Source organism: Canis lupus, chromosome 36 (assembly GCF_003254725.2).
Source record: "Canis lupus dingo isolate Sandy chromosome 36, ASM325472v2, whole genome shotgun sequence".
In the NCBI taxonomy this organism is placed as follows: Eukaryota; Metazoa; Chordata; class Mammalia; order Carnivora; family Canidae; genus Canis; species Canis lupus.
The window spans coordinates 13,857,171-13,881,400 of NC_064278.1; the positions used below are offsets into that span (position 1 = coordinate 13,857,171).

Sequence of the window (24,230 nt, forward strand, 5' to 3'; positions counted from 1 at the left end):
GCAATGTATGAGAATTCCAGAGGCTGCATCCCCTTGTCTGTACTTGATAATATCACTCTTTTAAATTATAGCCATTCTAGCAGGTGTATTTTAATTTCACTGTAGTTCTAATTAGCATTTCCCCAGTGATTAATGATGCTGATCATCTTTCCATGTGCTTGTTGACTATGAATTCGCCATTCTCATCCAATTCATTAGCAGGTTTTCATGAATAAACATTTCCCAGGTTGTTCCTTGCCTTTGAAATGGTTGTTGCTTATCCTGAAATGGTCATTTTAATAATTTGCCAGTTTACATATGGTTTCTGTGGGGCCGAATAGTCCAGCCTTCTCACATCACCGTTGTCAAGAGTAGGGTCTTTCAGCTGAATTTGAAAAGGTAAGAAGAAGTTACTGTACAGAGTGCCTGGAATATTATAGATCTGGCACTTAAATACTAGGTCTTAACAATAAGTCCTTTCCCTCAAAGAACCCTCAGTCTCACTTTGGTGAGGGAGACACAACAGTTAACAAACACAATACAATGTGATAAATTCTATAACGGGGGCACATCGAGAGGGTTATGAGAACATTTAGGAGGGGCATTAATCAGGATGGAGGAGGTCGGGGAAAGCTGAGGAGCACTTAGGCAAATGAAAAAGGTGAGGAGAGCCACCGGAAGCTGAGAAAGAAGGCACCACACCTAACCACTGGAAAATACACACGTACAACAATTGACCATGCACTAGGCCACAGAGCAAGTCTCTAGAATTGTCTGACCACGATACAAGTTAGAAATCATTAAGAAAAGGATAATTTAAAAACCACTTGCATTTGGAGAACACATACATATGTGCACCTACATGCACATAAGCACATGTATGTGTGCACACACAAAACGCACACATAAACGTCTAAATAACCCATGGTCAACGAAGAAATCTTAATGGAAATGAGAAAATATTACAAATAAAAAATAAGAAAGCTACTACATATTACAACCTGTAGTTCTAGGAAAGCAGCTTAAAAAATGCTATATGGAAAGGTAGAAAGGCTAAAATTAATGAACGAAGCATCCTAACTATGGATTTATTAAAACAACAGCAGAATCAACCCAAAGAAAGGAAAGAAATGAAAGTAAACAGCAAAAGTTAATGAAATATAGAGCAAAATAAAATACTGAACAAAGCTATCTTTTGGTTCTTTGAAAGGATTCATAAATTAAGCAAACCTCTGCAAGATTAAGAGAAAAAAGCATAAATAATAATGTTATTTATAAGGAAAAAGTGGACAGCCTACAGCTGTAGCTGATATCCAAAAAGCTAACCATATATTATCGAAAACTTTACACCAATTCATTTGCAAAGAAAGCAAGCCCAAAAGACAAATTTCTCAAAAAACATGCATTATCAAAACTCACTCAAGAAATAGAATAACTCAATAATTTAATTACTAAAAGAAGTTCAATGAGTAGTTAAAAAAAATCCTACAAAGAAAGCACAGGCCCAGATAGTTTTATGTGAGTTCAAAAACAGATAATATCATTCAGGCTTTTTAAGGAAATAGGAAAAAGGAACACACCTGAACTATTTTCAAGGGTCTAGGACCTAGGATAACTTGATGCCAAAACCAAAGTTAACATATAAAGGAAAATTATAAGCCAATCTTATTTTTTTGGCTATACATATAAACATTTAAAACAGAATATTCACGGAATCTTATGCTATTTAAAAAAAAAGAATTGCATATTATGGCTAAACTGGATTTATTCCAGGAAGGCAGGGTTGATTCAACATTTTAAAACAATCTATTGATATACATCACCATGTTTACAGAAGATGAAAAGCTATAAATATGCAGAAAAAACATAACATTAACAAACATTCATGGTAATTACTTTTAATTAACCTAGAAGAGAAGCGAACTTCCTTGGCCTGATCAACAGAAAGTAAACTGGCAAGTTTGGGAAACTGCTCATAGTACAGGATGGCGGATGCTCAAAGAGGTTAAATGACTTGCCTAAGGTCATGTCCCGTAGACCGGACCACATCTTAATTCTCAGATTTTTCCACAATACCATTCTGATCCTGGAAAATGGAACTTTTTACAAAACAAGTTAGAGTATTCAAGATTTACCATTACACAGACCACATTTATTTGAGTCTCAAATATCTTGTCTTTCCAGTTAAAGGCCTTATCCTCAGCTGCTTCCAGCTAGTTGCTAAGAGAAAGGAATAATGTGTCTAAAGTCTAAACATTCTTCATGTCATACCGTGTTGTACGTTGTTTATACTTCTCACCATGACATATTTAACGATACCAAGAAAGGAGATTATTTTAAATAGCTTATATTTCCTCCAGTTTACTTAAAAAGTAGACTATTTCTACTTAGATAAAACCCTTATCTTTATTCAGAAAGAATCTTGTTCTCTATTAGCTCGTCATTAAGTCAAGAATTGCCGGTCGCAGGGGCACCTGGGTGGCTTGGGTGGTTAAGTGTCTGACTCTTGATTTTGGCTCAGGTTATGATCTCAGGGTCCTGGGATCAAGCCCGGTGTCAGGCTCTGGACTCAGTGGGGAGTCTGCTTGAAGATTCTCTCTCTCTGTTCCCCTGTCCCTCCCCACACTTGCCCATTCTCATTCTCTCTCTAAGATAAATAAATTGATCTTTTAAAAAAGGGAAAACGGGCAGCCCCAGTGGCCCAGTGGTTTAGTGCCACCTTCAGCCCAGGGCCTGATCCTGGAGACCCGGGATCGAGTCCCACGTCCGGCTCCCTGCACGGAGCCTGCTTCTTCCTCAGCCTGTGTCTCTGCCTCTCTCTCTTTCTGTGTCTGTCATGAATAAATAAATAAAATCTTTAAAAAAAATAAAAGAGGAAAACCCTGTAGAGCCATCTTTACCATCTAAAAATGACTGAACATAGCAGCAACACACCTGCAGGTATTGTTGAACAAGTCAGCTCTTTTTCAGAGGTATAATTTTGATTTCCTATTAAATTTTCTATTGAATCTGCACAATGTGTTCAACATTAACAGATATTTATTAAGCTTCTACTATGTGCCAGACACTATGCTAGGTGATAGCAAAATAGGCAATTCACTGTCACGGTACACGAATCAAAACAGAACTAATTGTCTCCGTACAGGAATGTTCTGAATTGGAAGAAAATACTTTGTAATCCTCCTTAGGTGGGAAACTGAAATTTTTAATCCATTAGAACATTCTAGCAGATTTTGTGCCAATTCCTTTTCTTTTTTTTTTAATATTTTTTTTATTTTTTTATTTTTTATTTTTTTATTTATTTATGATAGTCACAGAGAGAGAGAGAGAGGCAGAGACATAGGCAGAGGGAGAAGCAGGCTCCATGCACCGAGAGATCCCCGGGATCCCCGCCAATTCCTTTTCTTAAACAATTTAGTAAATGAATTTAACTTTTAAAGATCTCATTTGTTCATTTTATTAAAAAATGTGGACTAGATTAGTACTCCTTTTGGATTCCATTTCAATCAACTTTACTGAAGTTGATTGATCCCTCACCCTCTGCCTGACCCTCTCTCTGACCTCTCTTGTGTGCTCTCTGTCAAATAAATAAAGTCTTAAAAAAAAAAAAGAGTTTGTAGTTCTAGTTTCAGTGAATAAAGATCTTTCAAGTTTGTTGTTTATTCCTTATAGATGTATTTTAGGTAGGGAATTCAGTAAATATATTTGGATTCCATTTCAATCAACTTTACTGCTTGTGCATATATTTTTAATTTAAAAAATTAAATTAATTAATTAACTGATATAATTAATATCAGTTCCAGAATATTCCTGGTTGGCACACAGTGGCCCTCAAAAATGAAAATCTTTATGTTTGAACAGATAAAGACTTCTGCATTAGTCAACAGTCCTCCCTCTGACATTTCCATAATGACCTGGGTTGATGACTGTAGTCCACAGGCCTAGAGACTGCTCTCAGGGAGCCATCCAGCTCCCAAAGGCCATGTACTCTGCTCATTGTTTCCTTGAAATGTGAGGCTGCTTTGTCATTTTAGTGAAGCTATCTCCTAAACATCTAGACAAAATATATTCTTTTCCTTTAAGACAGCTTACTTTTTTCCTCTTAATCATTATACTTCTATAGAAGCACAAAAGCTAAGTTATATTATTGAAGTTCAAAGTTGTTTAGAATCTTTGTTAAGAATTTGTCTTCACATACTTTCCCTGCAATACAGCACAGAAATGCATAAGGTGCTGTCCAGGTGAGGCTCATGGATTAGGTGCCAGACTTCCACCTGTATATGAAATCCAGCTCTAAAGCTTACCAGCTGTGTGACCTGAGGTTGCTTAAACTTTTGGTACCTTGGATTCCTTATCTGTAGAGCAAGGTTATGGTTAGGATCTACCTCACAGGTTAATGAGGAAATATAAATGAGTAGATATATGTAAAGGGCTTAGAACAGTACTGAGGGCATAAAGGTTTTTAAAAAGTAATCACTATTATTCTAAGGTGGCCAGTCCTAACCAATTCCAATTTTAGAATGAATCAACTTCCCAGCTGAGAAAACAAATCACTCTAAAGTTCCATGGCTTAAGGCTCTTTGTTTTGTTATGATAGTGAACTTTTCTTTGTACATCTTTCTTTGGATCCCAGGAGTAAAGCTAGTTCCTACACTGTCCTTTGGGGACTTTCCTGATACCTGGTCTTGTTCCCTGGATCTTGCCCTACCTCCACCCCAGTTAGAAATGAAGCATGGCTGCCCTTGAAGAGAAAAGGGCCTTAAGTAGAACTCATTTCTTCTCTCATCCCCAATCTTCATTTCTATAACTTTCAGGTGAAAGGAATCCTCCAGAGTTTCTTGCCAAGGTGAGCCAGGTCAATGTCCTCTCCACTGTGTGGTTCAAAATACTATATCATCAAGAGTTTGTGGTATGAGAGGCGCCTGGGTGGCTCAGTCAGTCAGGTGTCAGCTATCAGCTCAGGTCATGATCCCAGAGTCCTGGGATCAAGCCTCTCATTGGGCTCCCTGCTCTGCAGGGAGCCAGCCTGCTTCTCCCTCACCCTCTGCCTGAGCCTCTCTCTGACCTCTCTTGTGTGCTCTCTCTCTGTCAAATAAATAAATAAAGTCTTAAAAAAAAAGAGTTTGTAGTTCTAGTTTCAGTGAATAAAGATCTTTCAAGTTTGTTGTTTATTCCTTATAGATGTATTTTAGGTAGGGAATTCAGTAAATATATGCTCACTGTAGTAGTCATCTGCTTTTTTTTTTTTTTTAATGTGAAATATCTAATTTCTCCCTTAGAGAACTATAACATTCCTACTTGGCTCTGTTGTTGAGGTCAATCTGCCTCCACACCTGGGTTTCAGCAGGGAGCTAGTCTAATCCAAAGTATGTACTTTATTTACCCTGTGATCACCAGTGATTAGTTCAGGGATTGGGACAAGCTTGAAATTGCTGGCGTCTACCCTGTAGGGCCTTAACCCAGAAAAACAGCTAAGCAATGGATCCTGCTAATATAATTTGAGCTCCAAATCAAGCTAGGTCCACAAAAACTGAAATTGAGTTTTGATGTGATTTTATGTATTTATTTAAATGTCATTATATCAAAAGAAATAAGGCCAAATGTGAAGATCTGCTTAGGAAAACTGTATTTTTGCTCATTATACTGCCACTGTTAAAATACTACCTTGGGCCAAGCCCGTGGTAAAATGGGATAGGACTTTCTTAAGCACAAGCCTTAGATGCTTTTCTAGGAACAAGGGAGCTGACTGATGCCATTTCCCTGCTCTACTCCTCAGCATAAACACAGAGCCACCTGAGAGAAGCAGGTTATTCTGGACACTAACTTGCTTATACTAAGTCCCCCACCTCACCCCATGCTCTAGTGGGACTACCCTCTCAGACAAGCTTGTCTCCGTCCCAGTGTGGTAGGCTGCTCCTCCAGAAGACTAGCACAAACCTATGCCCACACAAAATCCCCTGTCCAGAGAGTTCCGTAAGGCCTCAGTTCTGGTGGCATTAGTGTCAGGTCTCATTTCACAAGCAGACTAGAGCACACCTAGTTAAAGTTCACCACATTCAGGCCAGGGATCAAACACTGCCCACAGCAGTCAAGGAGAACCTCTGCAGACCACTGGCCTGAGGACAGAGCAGCCAAAACACAACAGCAGAGTGCATGTAGCATATACCGGAGACACCCTGTAAAGTGCCAGGCTCTGGGCACTACGTGACTTCTTCTTCATAAAGCCATTACTTTCAGGAGCAGGAGACATAACTGGCTTTTCTAGCATAGAAAAGAAGGCAGAGACTTAGACAAAATGCCAAGATGGAAAAGGTTATCCCAAAGGAAAGAACAAGATAAGGTCACAGCCAGAGATCTAAGTGAAATAAGTATAAGTAACGTGCTGATGGAGAATTTAAATCATAAGGATACTCACTGGGCCTGAGAGAAAAATAGAAGACATCAATGATACCCTTACCACAGAAATAAAAGAGTTTTAAAAAGAATCAGAGATGAAGAATGCAATAAATGAGATTGGAAACAGGCTTGATGCAATGAACAGCAGGCTGGAAGAAGCAGAGGAATGAATCTGTGGCCTAGAGGACAAAATAATGGGAAATAATGAAGCTGAACAAAAGAAAGAAGAATTATGCAACACAAGAATAGACTTCGGTAATTTAGTGACTCAATCAAATGTAATAAATTTATATTATAGGAGCCCCAGAAGAAGAGAAGGAAAGGGGGGCAGAAAACGTATTTCAAGAAATAATAGTAGAAAACCTCTCTAATCTGGGGAGGAAACAGGCATCCATATCCAGGAGGCACAGAGAATTCCCATGAAAATCAACAAAAGCAAGCCAACACCTAGACATATTCTCATTAAATCTTCAAAATTTAATGATAAAGAAAAAAATCTTAAAAGCAGCAATAGGGATGCCTGGGTGGCTCAGTTGGTTGAGCAGCTGCCTTTGGTTCAGGTCATGATCCCAGGGTCCTGGGTTGAAGCCCTGCAGTGGGCTCTCTCTGCTCAGTGGGGAGACTGCTTCTCCCTCTCCCTTTGCCTGCCACTCCCCCTGCTTGTGTTTTTCTGTCAAATAAATAAAAAAATAAAATCTAAAAAAAAAAAAAAATGGCAGCAAGACAATAGAAATCTTTAACTTGTAAGGGAAATCCATAAAGCTAACTGGACATTTCTTAACAGAAACTTGGCAAGCCAGAAGAGAGCAGCATGATACATTCGAAGTGATGAATGGGAAAATCTGCAGCCAAGAACACTCTATCCAGCAAGGCCATCATTCAGAATAGAAGGAGATAGTTTCCCAGACAAAAACTAAATGAGTTCATGACCACTAAGTCAGCCCTGCAGGAATATTAAAGGGGACTGTGAGTGCAAGGGAGAGACCAAAAGTGATGAAGACAAGAAAGGATCAGAGAAAATCTCCAGAAACAAGTAATAAAATGGGAATAAATACGTATCTATCAATAATTATTTTGTAAATGGACTAAATGCTCCAATTAAAAGACAAAGGGTGTCAGAGTGGATAAAAACAAAACAAAGTCATCTATATGCCGCCTACAAGAGACGTATTTTAGACCTAAAGACATCTGCAGATTGAAAATGAGGGGATGGAGAAACATATATCATGCAAATGGATATTCAGAGGAAACCAGAATAGCAATACTTATCTGGGACAAATTAGACCTTTTTGTTCTTGTATTGTTTTTACCCTGCTTTGGTATTGGGGTGATACTGGCTTATAGAATGACTTTGAATGTGTATTTCATTATTTGTAAGATTCTAATAAATATTTTAATAAATGTTTCAATATTTTTTTAATGTTTGGTAGAATTTACCAGTGAAACCATGTAGTCTTGGGCTTTTCAGTGCTAGGAGATTTTCATTCCTAATTTAACTTTCATTCTTGTTATTGGTCTAAGATTTCCTATTTCTTAGATTCAAGATTCATGCATGATTCAATCTTGGTAACTTGTGCATCTTTAAGAATTATCTGCTTTTTTTCCCCTAAATTAACTGATTTGTTTATAGTAATCTGTTATCACACTAAGTATTTCTGTGGCATCTGCTATATTATTTTTAGTTTTCATTTTGGGTTTTCTTTTTTTTTCTTAGCTTAAAGCATTGCCAATTTTTTTTTTTTTAAACTGGTCCTTATTTCCAGTGTTATGTTATTGCTTATTTTGGTCTCTATTCTATTTATATCTGATTTTTATTATTTGCTTCCTCTACTAAATTTGCTATTTCTTATCTAGTTCCTTGGAGTATAATGTCATTTATTTGAGCTTTTTTCCCTTAATACAATATAGGATAAATTTCACCTATCATCTGCTTTTGCTGCATCTCACTGGTTTTGGAATATTGTGGTGGTTGGTTTTTTTTTTTTAGATTTTATTTATTCATGAGAGACAGAGAGAGAGGCAGAGACACAGGCAGAGGGAGAAGCAGGCTCCATGAAGGGAGCCTGATGTAGGACTCAATCCCAGGACTCTGGGATCATACCCTGAGCCAAAGGCAGATCCTCAACCGCTGAGAAACCCAGGGGTCCCATCTTTTTTGTTTTGACATATTTTGATATGAGGTTTGATTTGGCCCATTGTTTGTATATTAGTATGTTGTTTAATATTTACCTACTTTTTAATATTAAAGAAATAAAATGTTAGTAGCACACATTCCAATCTCTAGGGCAGTTCATTAGCCTTTATCTCCGCAGAGAGAACATCAATGGTTCCTAAAAGCTGGTCCGCACACTGGGATGGGTCAGTGACAACATTCTCACCAACCCGTAGCATTCTTCTCATATAAATTCTGCTATATCATGGTGAGCAGAGCTCTGAGCCAAGTACTAGGCACAAGAGGGAACTGAGGGGAAGTGCTCTGAAACTCTCTTCCTTCCAGATAACTGGAAAAATCTGACTTTGGGGAGTAGCAGAAGGAATTGGAGGCATGGAGGCCATTGTTCCATGGCTTCTAGTTGTGTCCAAGATATCCTGAAACAGTATTATGTGACTTTCATTATAGACAGCATACCTAAATACAACCAAATTCACGGAGCGCCTGATGGCTCAGTCAGTTAAGAATCTGCCTTTGGCTCAGGTCATGATTCAGGGTCCTGGGATCCAGCCCTGCATTGGGCACCCTGCTCAGTGGAAAACCTGCTTCTCCCTCTCCCTCTGCTGCTCCTCCTGCTTTGCTCTTTATAAAATAAAATTTTTAAACAAAACAACTAAGTTCACAAGTAAAGGATAGTGACAAAAAGAGAATCTTATAACAAGTTGACATTTAAACTCTAGTCTGTGTTGAAGATTCCAAGTTGGTACAACTTAAATCCAGACCACAATTAAACAGTATAAATGTTATAAAATGAAAATAGGATTGTAAATGTTCTACATTTGGGTTTTCAGAAACGTGTCCTTTTTTGAGTATCTTAGTAGAATCCTGCCAACCTTCTTCTGATATTAAGGTTTGCCCTTTACTTTACCTATAGATTCCTTTTGGTGTGAGGAAAAAAAAATACTACCTCCTTTAGGATATTAGAATAATAGTAGATAGTAGTATTTAGTAGTATTTATTTTGCCAAGTACATTTAAAACTTGCTAACCTTGGGTTGGGCCCACATTCTGAATTTTTTGGTATTACTACTCCATGACCTTAAAAAGCTTGGAAACCAGAGGCACAGGTCAGCTGAATAAATTCCCATTCCCAGGCTAGCCTTTACACTACCCATGCCTGCCATTAAAAAATATACATGCATACACACACACACACACACACACACACACACACACACAGTATACTATCTTTCATTTTAAAAAGAACACAATTGACTTTATAAACTTTATTTCTTAAGATTTTAATTAAAATAATTTAAAGAAATTACAAAAATACAAAGAAATTATAAGCAAACAATGGGTAATGAGAATTCTTTTTAAAAGAGATACACGATGATAAAAAAAGAGAGATATGCAATAGGGGAGAAAAATAAAGTTTTTATACACTATTCATACATTCATTAATTATAAACCATAGCCATAAAAGCTTTCCGAACATTGGCAAGAAAAGCCGAGAAATTGTTGGTCTTCCTTACATTCTCTTGAAATTGTGCCAGGCACTCAAGATGAGGAGAACTATCTGACACTAGAAGGAAAAAGAAGATAATTTGAATGAGACTTTTTTATGGAGAAGTGTTTCTAATTTAGATGCTTTCATCTGATTCAAATAATTTCAATTCCATTTTACAGAAATGCTTTGAGCACAGAATAATAGATACACTAGATTTTCATATCCTAACTATCTTTTGGACCTGTTCTTTGTTTAATCTCTAAATATTAAAATCTTAAGTACTACAATCTTACTTTAAATTTAAACAGATGGTAGTCAAGGGATTGAAGAGCTTAGTGATGAAGAACAGAATGCCACTTCCCAACATCTTTCTATAAGTTTGCTTTACCTAAAGTGTTTTAACAGGGGAGTCGTTTTTTTAAACCATTAAATCAGTTTTCTCTCTAAACCTTTGGTTTGACTTCTAGTTTCCATTCACTGGATCAAAAAAAAAAAAAAAAAAAAAAAAGAGCTTTCAATGCCAACTTTTAGTAATTTATAATTATGGGGAAAAATTTAAACTTTTGTAATTTTTCGTTAGGAAATGTTATTGTGGGACACCTGGGTGGCTCAGTTGGTTAAGCATCTGCCTTCGGCTCAGGTCGTGATCCCAGGGATCTGGAATGGAGCCCCACTTTGGGCTCCCTGCTCTGCTTCTCCTTCTCCTGCTGCCTGCCACTCCCCTTGCTTGTGCTCTCTGTCAAATAAATAAAATCTTAAAAAAAAAATGTAATTGCTATTCTAAAAGTGGTATTTATAGGGTTTACTAATCAAATGAGACACAAAGTCACAAATAACAGTATGGTGGCTTTCACATGTAGTTATACAAAATGGTACATCTTGGGAGCAAGTCTCCAGTGAGGGTGGTCAAAGGAAAGGAATGATCCAGCTTTCTCTCCCAACAATTTGGTCCTTTGTCCAAGGAGAAGAAATTCAATCATGTCAGATTTCCAGCTCTTGGCCTAAGACTGCTTAGGAAACAAGAACATGACCACAAGAGAAAGAAAAGCAAGGAGCACTTGGTTCAAAATCACACAGTAGATCCTATTTTAATACACTATCAAATACTGTGATACTATGTAGCAAGAGAGATTATATACAATTTAGAGAACAATACAAATCTAGGTATGTGGTTTTTGGTTTTTTCTTTATTTTTTTATTTTTAAAGATTTAATTTATTTTTGAGAGAGAAAATGAGCACAACCCCGGGGAAGGGTAGATGGAGAAGCAGGTTCCCCGCTGATCAGGGAGCCAGATGTGGGGCCTGATTCTAGGACCCTGGGATCATGACCTGAGCAGGGGCAGACGCATAACCAACTGAGCCACCCAGGCGCCCTGAGTTTGCTTTTTAAAATTTAGCAGTCATTAAAAGATACTTACTGAGAGAGAAAAAAAAATCTGTATGTGAATTAGATTCCTAAAATATAGGGCAGCCCGGGTGGCTCAGCGGTTTAGCGCCACTTTTAGCCCAGGGCCTGATCCTGGAGACCCAGGATCGAGTCCCACATCGGGCTCCCTGCATGAGCCTGCTTCTCCCTCTGCCTGTGTCTCTGCCTTTCTCTCTCTGTGTCTCTGTGTCTTTGATGAATAAATAAAGTCTTTAAAAAAAAATACATTCCTAAAATATAAATTCCATGAGGATGAGGAACAAGTCACCAGGGCATATGAGGGAGCCAAGTCAGCAGTTCTCCTGAGTGTGTGTCTGCTCTAAATGTCTTAAGATGAGAACACAGGTCTAATGAGCTAAGAACCATTTTCCTGAATTCCAATAAATGAAAAATTAGTTTACAAGGGGTATTAGAAGAATAAAAAAGAGATATAGTTCCATTCTCTTCTTGCTCTCCCTACTATCAATCATATATATTCCCCATAAATTGATGACCTCCTGGCCTGCTGGAGAATCAGTAAGTGAGCTAAATTATCAATGTGTGGGATCTTTCAGGAGAGGGTAATATTTCTTAAATTGATTTTTAGGAAAATAAATTATCACATTCTAATGACTTACCATTTGCTTTTAAAATCACTTACTTGAATAAATTATAATATTCACATTTACATAGTTTTATCTTTTATAGCTTTAGCTTTAAGTTCTCTAAAAGGATAATTCATACTTGTGTATGAAATGCAGTGATCTGTGGTCTTTAAGACTTTTCTTCCACTGTGGCACTATGCCATCCTGAAGAGAAAGATCCCACCTAATAACTATAAATCAAAGTGACACTCACAGCCTTTAGAAGACGCTATCCCATGAGGTGAGACTGGCAAAGAAAGCACTACCTTGTGGGAATTACTTTCCTTCATATTACTTTATATGCGGAATTAGTAACATTTGGGGATGCTGATCTTAAATACCAGTTAAGAGATAGGAATACATGCCTTCATACTCCCTTGCTTCATTTAGGTGGAGGGAAAACATAAATGGGTTCTCTGGATGCTTCGGGTCAATATTAGTGAATATGAACTGCAATTTATCACCTGAAAAGAGAGATTAAAAATTATTTGGTATGAAGACATTTTATTGTGTCAAGGCTCTCAGTGGAGGTGAGCTTTTTCACCTCTGTCCTTAATATCCAGACTGATAAATAAATAAATAAATAAATAAATAAATAAATAAATAAATAAATAAAATACATATATAAATATATATACACTTAACCAAGCCTCCAAACGCACAAGTTACAAATTAGTTTTGAATGAATTGTAGTTTAAATATGATTTTTAAAAGCACATGTAACAAAAGAAAAGAACTGATAAATTTGACTTCATCAAAATTAAAAACTTTTGTCCTTCAAAGGGTATTAGTGACAGAGTGAAAAGATAACCCACAGAATGGGAGAAAAATATTTGGAATCATATCTCTGACATGGATTTAATATATAGGATATATTTTTTAAAACAACTGAACTAAAAGAAAAGCAACCCAACTCAAAAATGGACAAAGGACTTGAATAGGTATTTCCAAAGAATATATAAAAGTGGTCAATAAGCACATGGAAAGATGCTCACCACCACTAATCACTGGGGAAATGAAAACCAAAACTACAATAAGATATAATTTTACACCTACCAGGACAGCTATAACAAAACAAAACAAATCAAAACAAAGAAGAGTGTGGAAGAAGTCGTGGAGAAATTAGAACACTGCTGGCGGGGATGTAAAATGGTGGCGCAGCTGTGGAAAACAGTTTGGCAGTTCCTCAAAAAGTTTACATAAAGAATTACAATATGACCCATTATAACTCCATTATACTCAAAGAACTGAAAATGAGGACTCAGAAAGCTTTGCCAATATTTATACAGCATCCCTCACAGCAGCCAAAAAGGTGATAATAACGTGTTCACTGACAGATGACTAGATAAACAAAATATGGTATATTATTTGGTCATAAAAAGGAATGAACTTCTGATACATGCTACAACATGAATGAACCTTGAAAACATGCTAAGTAAAATAATTCAGATGCAAAAAAGCAAATACTATATGATTCCACCTATGTGTAATACTTAGGTGAATTTAGAGAAACAGGAAGAAGATTAGAGATTACAGGGGTTCAGGGAGGAGGAGTAAGAAGTCATTGCTTAATGGGTACATAATTTTTTTTTAAAGTGATGAAGAATTCTGGAAATGTAATGATTGCACAGCATTGTGAATATAATTAATGTCACTGAATTCTATCATTGAAAATAGTTAAAATGGTAAATTATATGTAATATAGTTTTACCAGAATAAAAAATGTAGAGTTTATCTTACAACCTCAAGATCATGACCTGAGCCAAAACCACGAGTCCATCCCTTAGCTGACTGACTATGCCATCTAGGTGTCCCCACTAAGCTAGATTTTTTGAAGTGTTAATAGCTATGGGAGGGATGCATGTCAAGTAAAAAAAAAAGACTTTATAAGACATTGAAGGATTTGATCTGGGTTCTCTTCTTTAAAAAACATTACTTCCTGACTTTGAGGGCTATGAGAAAGTTCTATCTATTTTTAAATCTAAAATAATTTTAAAGCTTTCTGGTTCAAAAACGTACCTCAGGATAACAGTAAGTCCAGTGGATCAAAAATGCAGGGTCAGACCTTTTATTTCCCTCTAATCAAAAGGTTAATACTTTTTATTAAAAGCTTATTTCAGGGCAGCCTGGGTGGCTCAGTGGTTTAGCACCACCTTGGGCCCAGGGCCTGATCCTGGAGATCTGGGATTGAGTCCCACGTCGGGCTCCCTGCATGGAGCCTGCCTCTCTCTCTGCCTCTCTCTCTGTGTCTCTCATGAATAAATAAATAAAATCTTAAATAAAATAAAATAAAATAAAATAATAAAATAAAATAAATAAAATTAAAAAATAAAAAAATAAAATTAAAAAAATAAAAATATAAATAAAAAATAAAAAAATAAAATAAAATAAATATAATAAAATAAAAAAATAAAATTAAAAAAATAAAAAAATAAAATAAAATAAATATAATAAAATAAAAAAATAAAATTAAAAAAATAAAAAAATAAAATAAAATAAAATAAATAAAATAAATAAAATAAAATCTTTAAAAAAAAAGCTTATACCAACAGATGGCAGGGTGGGGCAGAAACAAGACTAGAAGATGTATGAAGAGCCCAAACAGACAATGAAATGTAATTATGTAAACAGAAAAATGTTTCCATTTTCATTAATAATGAAATGAAATGGACTTAAAAATAAATGCTCCAATTATATCTAGTCAACTGCCAAAAAAAAAGAAAAACAAACACAAACTTAAAAAAACTTAAAAAAATACAATTCTGGCAAGAATACAATAAAATGGGTACTCTCTACATTGCAGAGAGGTGTGCATAAAAGAATTAATATGGCAGGCCTAACACTGCTATCGTTAAGAATCTTAGAAAGGCCTGCTTGCAAGCTGGTCCTTGACTGGTTTGTTGGGGCCCCCCCAGAAAACCCCAGGCTTATAGTCACTAGGAGGACTCCCAGGACTCCCAGAGGGTCATACTCAGGGCTAGGATTTATTACAGCAAAAGGCTATGGCAAAATCAGCAAAGGGAAAACCACTTGGAGTGAAGTCCAGGAAAAACCAGCACAAGCTGCAAGAGACTCTGCTGAGCTTCCCTGGTAGACAACACTTTACAAGCAGTGTCACATTCAATGCTAAAAGAATTAGGCACATCCTGTGTGATTCTGCTGGATTAAGATTCTTAAAAAATTATGCCTGAAGAAGTGTTTCTTTTTGACATCTCCCCAGTGCCTTTTTCGGGCTGATTTTGTTTTGTATCCTTTCTGCAATAAATCTGAGCTATGAATAGGACTATATGCAGAGTCCTGTAACAAGTCCTTCTAGGGAGTCACCACACCTGACAGTGATCTCAGGGACTGAGATTCAACAGGGACTCACATTCAACACAGTGAATAGTGCTATAAATTGGCACATATGCTACACATAATAGCCATCAAAATATTTATATACTTTAACCCAGTGATGGCTCTCTGGGAATTCCATGGAAGTTATACAAAAGAAATGGAAAAGTCTGTATTCACTTTAGTACTTCTAAAACTGAAAACAGGAAGAATCCAAATGTTAAGTTAGAAACAGACCTGTATTAAATGATAAAAGATTTGATAAATTAAGATACATTAATGGAATGAATTCTTGCATCACCAGTTAAAAATTACCATATGAAAACTATAGCAACTGGGAAAATGCTAATCATACAATATCAGTTAGAACAAGGATAAAAATTATTTTCATGTTGGTAATCATGGCAAAAATACATATATTGAAATAATGGATGATAAATAACCAAGGCACCAGTAATTGTTAGGGTGATAAAAATTTTTAAATTCTTTCCTATTTTCTAAAAAGTTAATAATGTCATTGTTTTATTTGAAAATACTTTTAAAATTCTCTACTTAAGATACACCTTTCTAATCTCAATGTTTATTTACATTAATATACGTACCATAAATTTTTCGAATTTCTAGTCCAAGTCGGTCTTTATATAAGTCTGCAGATTTCTGTAGTCTTTTCAACCTCTCTTCATTAGCTTTGTTGGCAGCAGAAATAGCTATGATTAAAAAAAAAAAAAACACACATATTTGAATACAACATTTTTTTAGACAGAGACTTTATATCATAAAGAATGTGCTTAATAGTTCCTGGCAAGAGAATATGTGATCAATAACCTATTTGCATAAATTATACTATGGCTTCTCCAGATAAATCTCATTTAGTGAAACTGTCTTCCACTCTGCTTAATTAAGCTCCCATATCAATTGCAGTATGACTCTGGTTATATTAGAAATCCAAAGAACCTTTAAGTAAGACAAAAGAAAATAAAACCCACTTAGTTAACTTCACACAGCTTCCTTGCAGAAATGAGTGGCTGGCTATGCCCCTGAGGTATGCTATCATATTTAGTAATGAACTAGAGAGAAGGCAAGAGAGAGAATTGTGACCCATCACCACTTTGACATTTAGGTTAATGTTTTAAAATGTGTACAGTCAGAAACTTACTTTCCTTCTTCTTAGCATATTCTTCCTTAAGATCCTGAATATTTGCAGTCAGTACGTCCAGTTCTTGCTTTTTGTCTTTTACTTCAGCAACCAACCTTAACAAGTTCTCTTTTTTTTCTTGAATGAGGTTATTCTGCTTACAGATTTCTGTAAGAAGCACAAAGTATTAGCTAGAATATACTTTGCTCTCTAACATCTATCACAGTAAGAAATATTGACATTCATAAGATTAATAAAGAATGTTTTAATTGATAAGTGTTTTCTAATGGTTCAAAAATTATGAAGAAAAGAAAAAATCCTTTTCTATTTGTGTTTGAAAATAAAAATGATCAGACAAAAAAAAGTTTTTAAATGAGAATACCAAAATAAATCAAGAAAACTAGATCATGACCATTGCAGCTCTGTTCTTCAAATAAATATATAAATAAAGCTCACCACCAAAGACAACCAAAATCTGGACGTTTTTACACAGTGCTTTAAAGAAACAGTTCATTCTGATGCTATGTCAATGATTCTGGAAGATACCAAAGACAGAAAGAAGTGAAGGAAAAAGGTTGGGAGATGGAGGAGTAGGAAGGATGAAATCTTATTTACAATGGTAACAAACAAAACATCCAGAAATAATCTAGATCAAGAAATATGTAGGCCCTGTACAAAAAAAGGGCAAAACCTCTCCAAGACATATATTTGACCTGGATGTATGGAAAAGACATTTTATGCTTCTAAATGACATCTATAAAGATGTCAATGTTTCCCAAATTCATATCTATATTTAATGTAGTCCCAAAGGAATTTGGAGGGAAGGGATAGGGAGGGTCTAACAAAAGCAATTATAAAATTTATCTGATGAATACACAGGTGAGAACTGTTAAGGAAATATGGCTATAATAATAATAAGGGTCCGGCAGCCTGGGAGGATCAGGGGTTTAGTGCCGCCTTCGGCCCAGGGCATGATCCTGGAGACCTGGGATCGAGTCCCATGTTGGGCTCCCTGCATGGAGCCTGCTTCTCCCTCTGCCTGTGTCTCTGCCTCTCTCTGTGTCTCACGTGAATAAATAAATAAATTAAGTAAATAAGTAAATAAATAAATAAATAAAATCTTTAAAGATAATAATAACAAGGGGCTTGTCCTCTCAAATTTAACATCTGTGATTAGAACACTTTTAATACAATAGTGGGATACCAGCTGAAGAAATGGCACATAGCTTAAACAAAAAGGCATTCCCAAACACTGGTATATTTAGGAAATTAATATGAAAAACGAAATATCATAAATTAAGTGGGTAGATAGTTCCCAAACTGTGTTGAAATCCAAAATCCATATTTTAGGGGATCCCTGGGTGGCTCAGCGGTTTAGCGCCTGCCTTTGGCCCAGGGTGCGATCCTGGGGTCCTGGGATCGAGTCCCATGTCCAGCTCCCGGCATGGAGCCTGCTTCTCCCTCCTCCTGTGTCTCTGCCTCTCTCTCTCTGTCATAAATAAATAAATCTTTAAAAAAAAACCATATTTTATTAAATATTCAAATATAAAATGAAATCTTGCAAAACCTTAAAAGGCAGTATCTGAATATAAAATTAATTCTACGGGGAAAGATCTTTTTACTCAAAGGCAAAAAGAAATCAAAGAGAAAGACAAAAAACCAGCTACATAAAAGTTAATTAAGTGGGCAAAAAAACCTCACCTTTGATTCAAATAAGCATTAAATTCTACTATATGCTAGGAACTTTGTTCAACACCTTATATTTCTATAAATTGACTTTAATTTTACTATAATACATTTTGTCGGTCTAATTTAAAAGAGGAAAAGGGCTCAGCAGTTGACTAATTTGCCCAAAGCTTTATTTGCTGGGGTGCAATAAATAGTAAGACCTGAATTCAAACTCAGGACTTAAACTTCAAAGGCCATGCTTTTGAGCATTAAATATTCTTCCCCAAGTGTTCTTAATCTAGAGAAGACACAAATATAAATCCCTAAGACAAAAACAGACAAAGGAATAAACAGAGGAAATGTAGACTGCAGATGGCTGATAAATATGAAAGACAATTTAACCTAACTAGTAATCACAGAAATGCAAATAAAGCAGTAACATATCAATTTTCATTTATTACAACAATGTTTACAAAAATAATAGCTAGTGTTGAGAAGAATGCAAAATACTAGAATCCTTGTGGCATATTTTTGACACTGTAAAACAAGTCTTAAGGATATTCATCTCCTTTGATTATTTCATTTTTACAAGTCACCTTAAGAAACAAGATGTGTACAAGTATTTATATACAAAAAATTTTCAGTACTATTTATAATGGTGAAAACTGAAAACATCCTAAATGGCTAATGAATAAATTCTTAAATAAATATGGCATATCAATAAGGTGGAATATTTTCAAGGAATTTAGTAATATGGGAAAATACTCTAAAGAAAAAAAAAAGTTATATAGACACCATGAACAAAATTATGTCAAATATACATAGTACATGAAAAAGAAAAAAAGTATGTCATTTTGTTAAATGTGGTTCTCAACGTTTGATAATTTGTTTACATTTCTGTATTTTCCAAGAATCTGGACATGATCATATATGATGTCAAGCATAATTTAAAAATAGACATTTTATCAGAATTACCAGAAAGAAAAATGCTTTTAAAAAGAAATTCAATTTAAACTAAAACCAAAACCAATTCAGCCATTTCTTCCCCCAACCTCCGCTTCTGGCAACCCCCAATATGTTCTGGTATGTGATATTTATGTATCATTTAATAGTTTAAAAGTTTCCATATTATTATTATTATTGGATACTCTAACCCTGCAAAGTAAATAAATGGGGCAGCCATTATTATCCTCATTTTACAACAGTTGCCAAAGTTGTAATTTGACCAACATCCTTGGGTGACAACTGGGGAGTCAGAATGTAACTGGGACTTTTGGACTTTAAATATGCATCTCTTCTGTCATACAACATAGTTAATTTTTGTTTCACTAGCATTTTTCTATAGCAGCCACTCTGTAAAACAGTATGGAATTTCCTCGAGAAGCAGGCTCCATGCAGAGAGCCTGACATGGGACTTGATCCAGGGTCTCCAGGATCACGCCCTGGGCTGCAGGCGGCGCTAAACTGCTGCGCCACCGGGGCTGCCCGGATTTCAGGATTTTATTTTATTTTATTTTAAAGATTTTATTTATTCATGAGAGACAGAGAGAGAGAGAGAGAGGCAGAGACACAGGCAGAGGGAGAAGCAGGGTCCATGCAGGGAGCCTGATATGGGACTCGATCCCGGGACTCCAGGACCACACCCTAGGCTAAAGGCAGGCGCTAAACCTCTGAGCCATCCAGGGATCCCCGGATTTCAGGATTTTAGAGGCTGGTCCATAGTAAATGCCTCTCACTTTGAACAAATGATCTACCTCCTTGTGATAAATAGAAGGAGCAGATGCTCCAGGTGGGCCAGAATTTTTGGCTAATTTGTTCTCTCCAGTATCTTCCTGGAAGGGTGCCTGGCACATAGTAGCTGCCCAACAAATATGTGGTGAGTAAATGAGTTCCCTCAAGCTTGCCTACTCCTCAACTGTATCATGCTAAGTAAGTATCAGCCAAATATTCACTGAATTAATTAAAATTAAGTAAATTATATTTCTGTCCAAGTATAAACTGATTTTTAAAAGAAAAACAAGGGCAGCCCGGGTGGCTCAGCAGTTTAGCACCACCTTCAGCCCAGGCTGTGATCCTGCAGACCCGGGATGGAGTCCTATGTCGGTCTCCCTGCAGGGAGCCTGATTCTCCCTCTGCCTGTGTCTCTGCTGCGCACACTCTCTCTCTCTCTCTGTATCTCTCATTAGTAAATAAATAAAATCTTTTTAAAAAATTAAAAATTAAAAAAAAAGAAAACAATTGGGACGCCTGGGTGGCTCAGTGGTTGAGCGTCTGCCTTTGGCTCAGGTTGTGATTCCAGGGTCCTTGGATCCAGTCCCACATCGGGCTTCCTGGGGGGAGCCTGCTTCTCCCTCTGCCTATGTCTCTGCCTCTGTGTTTCTCATGAATAAGTAAATAATTTTTTTTTTAAATAAAGAAAAACAATTGATAATGCTTTTAGATTTCAGACTATTTAGAGCACATTTTCACTACGGGTAACCTTTAAGAGCACAATGAGACTCACAATAGTAAAAACTGAGAGTTTCAAACTTCTATTTCTAATCCCCAGCATTTCTACAAACTAAGGATGTTTACACACACACACACACACACACACACACACACACATTCTCTCATGGTTTTCCTTTCTGTTTGTGGTTACAGAGGAAATGAGGGAAGCAGTACATGGGCAAGGAAGCTTCAAGGCAGCTTAGAAAGCAAACACGGGTAAAAGTCTAGGGTAAAAGTCTAGGGTAAGAGCCTACCAGGGTTCCAAGATCAAATGCCTTCGGGGCCAGATAATGAGTCAAGTGGGCAAAACAAAGCCAAAGAAACTACTGGGAATCATCGCAAAGAACACATGTGTAAAGACATTTCACTAATAGTGCTTAAAACATGGTGCCACGCAATTTAGCCTGTGGCCTATGATGGCAAGTCTGTGATCCGTGTGTAAAAATTCAATAAAACCTAAATATACACCATGAAACCCCTGGGGTGGTATAAATGAGAGGGCAAGAACAACAAGAAAAAGATGGAGAAAAACCCTACCCCAGCTTCTGATTTCCAATGGGAAAACAAACTTGTTTTTCAAATAACTGGCATTCACACATCTCACAAGCATACTGACGAATAAGAAAAGAGACAAAAAACACAAAATACAATGCTTATTTATATAACATTCAAAAACACAGTATTAACTACTAACAGGTTAGCTCTGGAAGATGAGAGAAGGTGAGAGAAGAAAAGAGTATACATGGGATGGTCTATTTCTTAAGCTGGGTTGTAGGTGCATAAGTGTCTATTAGCTTTTACAGATGTGTATGTGTGTGTATATACAGACACACAACATTGTTTTACTTGGATGAGGGTTTGCATAAAGATGTTCCATCTAAAAAAAACCTCTGTGATCTACAGTTTGTCACCTACGATTCTGATACTCCAGAAACATCTCAACCATTCGTTCTTCTTCCTTTAACTTCACAGACAACTTTTCTGAAAGAGAAATTGGAATTGAAGTTTCAGTTCAGCTGCAATAACATAAAAAAAAAAAAAAAAAAAAAACCAAGGACAACCAAGCAGCATGTTACAAGCTGCCTTCCGTTACCCGCGCACGCTTTGATGGAGTCTTTGTAGGTCTCTCTCAGTCCCACCATCTGAGAGGAAGTGTCGCTGACGGTGCCTTTGAATTTACTCCAGAATTCACTGATGCTTTTATCAAACTGCGCCAGTTCGTCATCTATCATTCTGGAAGAAAAATGCTACGAAAACAAATAGAACGTTGTACATCTTACGAGTTAACTGAAATCGAATCAGGCTCCTATTCCAATCAAGCATATTTTGGCAGTTTGAGCTTTGCTAGAAACTACAGGCTTAGGTTTAACGGTTTAACTCCAGATACTCCAGGGCAGATCAAGCTCCCACCGCACTTCAGGGCAGTTAAGAAGCAAGCCTCTCCCAAGCAGCCCGGGTGGCTCGGCGGTTCGGCGCCGCCTTCAGCCCCAGGGCGTGACCCTGGAGACCCGGGATCGAGACCCACGTCGGGCTCCCGGCAAGGAGCCTGCTCCTCCCTCTGTGCGTCTGTCTCTCTTAAATAAGAAAATAAGCAACGGTGGACACCTTCACCTCCTGGGGACCTAACATGTAATTGCACATGACCTCAGGCCTGGATTGCCAGGTCCCAGGTGCAGGTCCCAGGTGGGCGGCTCCTCTCACAGGAAGCCTGCCTCTCCCTCGGCGGAGGACAGGCACCGGCCACCCGAATGCTCTGGGCCTCCGTGTCCTCTGCTGTCCGGCAAGACCGCGGGCCCCATCGGTCTGCCGTAACCTAAACCCATCCCAGTCCCCTGGAGCCTCCCGGGGCCGGCCACAGACCTTGCCCTGGCCGCGGGCCTTGGGCCTCCCCGCCGCCCACCTCGCCCACCCCGCGAAGCTCAGCCGTGCAAACACAGCCCCGGTTCCCTGATCGCGACAAGCGGCCCTCGCCCTCTCCAGGAGGCCCCGCCACCTACCCACACGGGACCTCAGCCAATTCGAGCCGAAACCGGGCCTCCAGAACCAGGGCCTGCAGCCGCGCCGCTTTCCTTTTTCAAATTTCAGGGCGCCTTGCTCCTCCCGCCCCCCGGGCGTCCATTCGCCTTCGGATTGGCTGATAGCTACGCTCCTCACGAAGGGATTGGCTGAGCTGGCCCTCCGGCATTCTCGCGAAAAGATAGGGGAAAGTGCATTCTGGGATTTGTAGTTTTCTTCTGAGAGGCACATTCGGACTCTCAGCTCTGCTTGCCCCGAGGGCTCGCCCCAGCACAAGTCTTTCATCAGTTTCAAATAATCTGCAATATATAGTATTTAACTTTAATCTCATCCTGTTGCCAAGTATATACCCTCTTCTTTAACACTCCCTGTAGCTTAATTTAAAAAAATGAAGCTAATAAAAATGCCATTGTTTAATCTGTCTTGTCATTTAATGACTTTTCAGTGGGCAGTGGTTGGAACATTACTGTTTATTGGCTTCTAATATGAACATTTCCAAGATTTAAGTCTCTGTTTTTGACCAGGTGAAACAAAACAAAACAAAACAAAACAAAACAAAACAAAAAAACTCAGTACCTAGTACTGGTGTTCCTTAGCCCACTAGAAACTCAATGACAAAAAAAAAAGAAAAGAAAAGAAAAGAAAAGAAACTCAATGACACAAAACTTTTTGTGGACAAGTTTCCTGGTACCTACCCTCTCTGATTAGTCTCTGTTGCAGATAAAAGTGAAAAGAAGCCAGAAGTAATTCAAAGTTTTTAGCCATGATATTTGTAAGAAGGGTGATGCTGTTGGCAGAATGGAAAACATCTTCTTGAGTGTGTTGGTGTGTTGGGGGAGGGTTGTCGCAGGGAGGTGGATTTTAGGGTGCTCAGTTAGGGAAGATATTGTTGGGAGATTTAAGTGTTAATATCCCATAGACATGTTACTTCTCTAGTTAATTCAACAGTGGCTAACTGCTCCAAATCTGCAGTAAGATGGCCTGAGTTTGAAATCCAGGCTCCATCGTTTACTAAATTTGACCCTGGGAAAGTTACTTGGCCTATTGGACCTCAGTTTCCTCATCTGTAAAGTGAGGGTAATAATAATAATAATAATAATAACTTCTTCCTTTATATACCCAATGTGGAGACTAAAAGAAATAATAAATGTAAATGCCTTAGAAGAGGTCCCCCTATAACATAAGTCTCAAAATGATTTCTTGTATTTATGATTTTATACCCTACCTACTTCGTATGCAATAGATTGTCAAATTAAAACACATATAAATAAAGCTTTAAATAAAATAAAATAATTTAAAAAATTAAAAATAAATAAATAAAATAAAAATAAAATAAAATCTAAGTTGGCAAAGAAATAGAGAAATTCTTGCAATTGAGTACTCACTTTACTTAAACAATGCATATGGCTCCCATTATAAGACAATCACACTACTTGTTGAATTATGATTTTGAGGAAACATGCTATGTCTGGATAAGAACAGAATACATCCCTTATACCCAA

General features: G+C 37.2%; 1 protein-coding gene across 1 annotated transcript; it reads right to left on the reverse strand.

Annotated features, from left to right (window-relative positions):
• Positions 1 to 9,797: 9,797 nt before the first annotated feature.
• SPC25 (SPC25 component of NDC80 kinetochore complex) lies at positions 9,798 to 22,865 on the reverse strand. The gene is made up of 7 exons (XM_025460075.3): positions 22,710 to 22,865; positions 21,806 to 21,959; positions 21,628 to 21,693; positions 16,576 to 16,722; positions 16,022 to 16,126; positions 12,452 to 12,550; positions 9,798 to 10,111 (listed from the first exon to the last, which is right to left on the reverse strand). Exons 2-7 carry the CDS (start codon positions 21,942 to 21,944, stop codon positions 9,987 to 9,989), a joined length of 681 nt encoding a protein of 226 aa, XP_025315860.1. The 5' UTR covers positions 21,945 to 21,959; positions 22,710 to 22,865; the 3' UTR covers positions 9,798 to 9,986.
• Positions 22,866 to 24,230: the final 1,365 nt, after the last annotated feature.

Bases quoted from the DNA above. Each gene is read 5' to 3' on its own strand.
- SPC25 (XM_025460075.3), bottom strand. From the start codon at position 21,944: ATGATAGATGACGAACTGGCGCAGTTTGATAAAAGCATCAGTGAATTC. The intron at 12,551-16,021 runs GTACGTATATTA...CTCTCTTTTCAG, and splicing joins AGAAATTCGAAAAATTTATG to GTGATAAATTGCAGTTCATA. The intron at 10,112-12,451 runs GCATGTATTCCT...TTTTCCTTCTAG, and splicing joins TGAAGCAAGGGAGTATGAAG to TGTCAGATAGTTCTCCTCAT.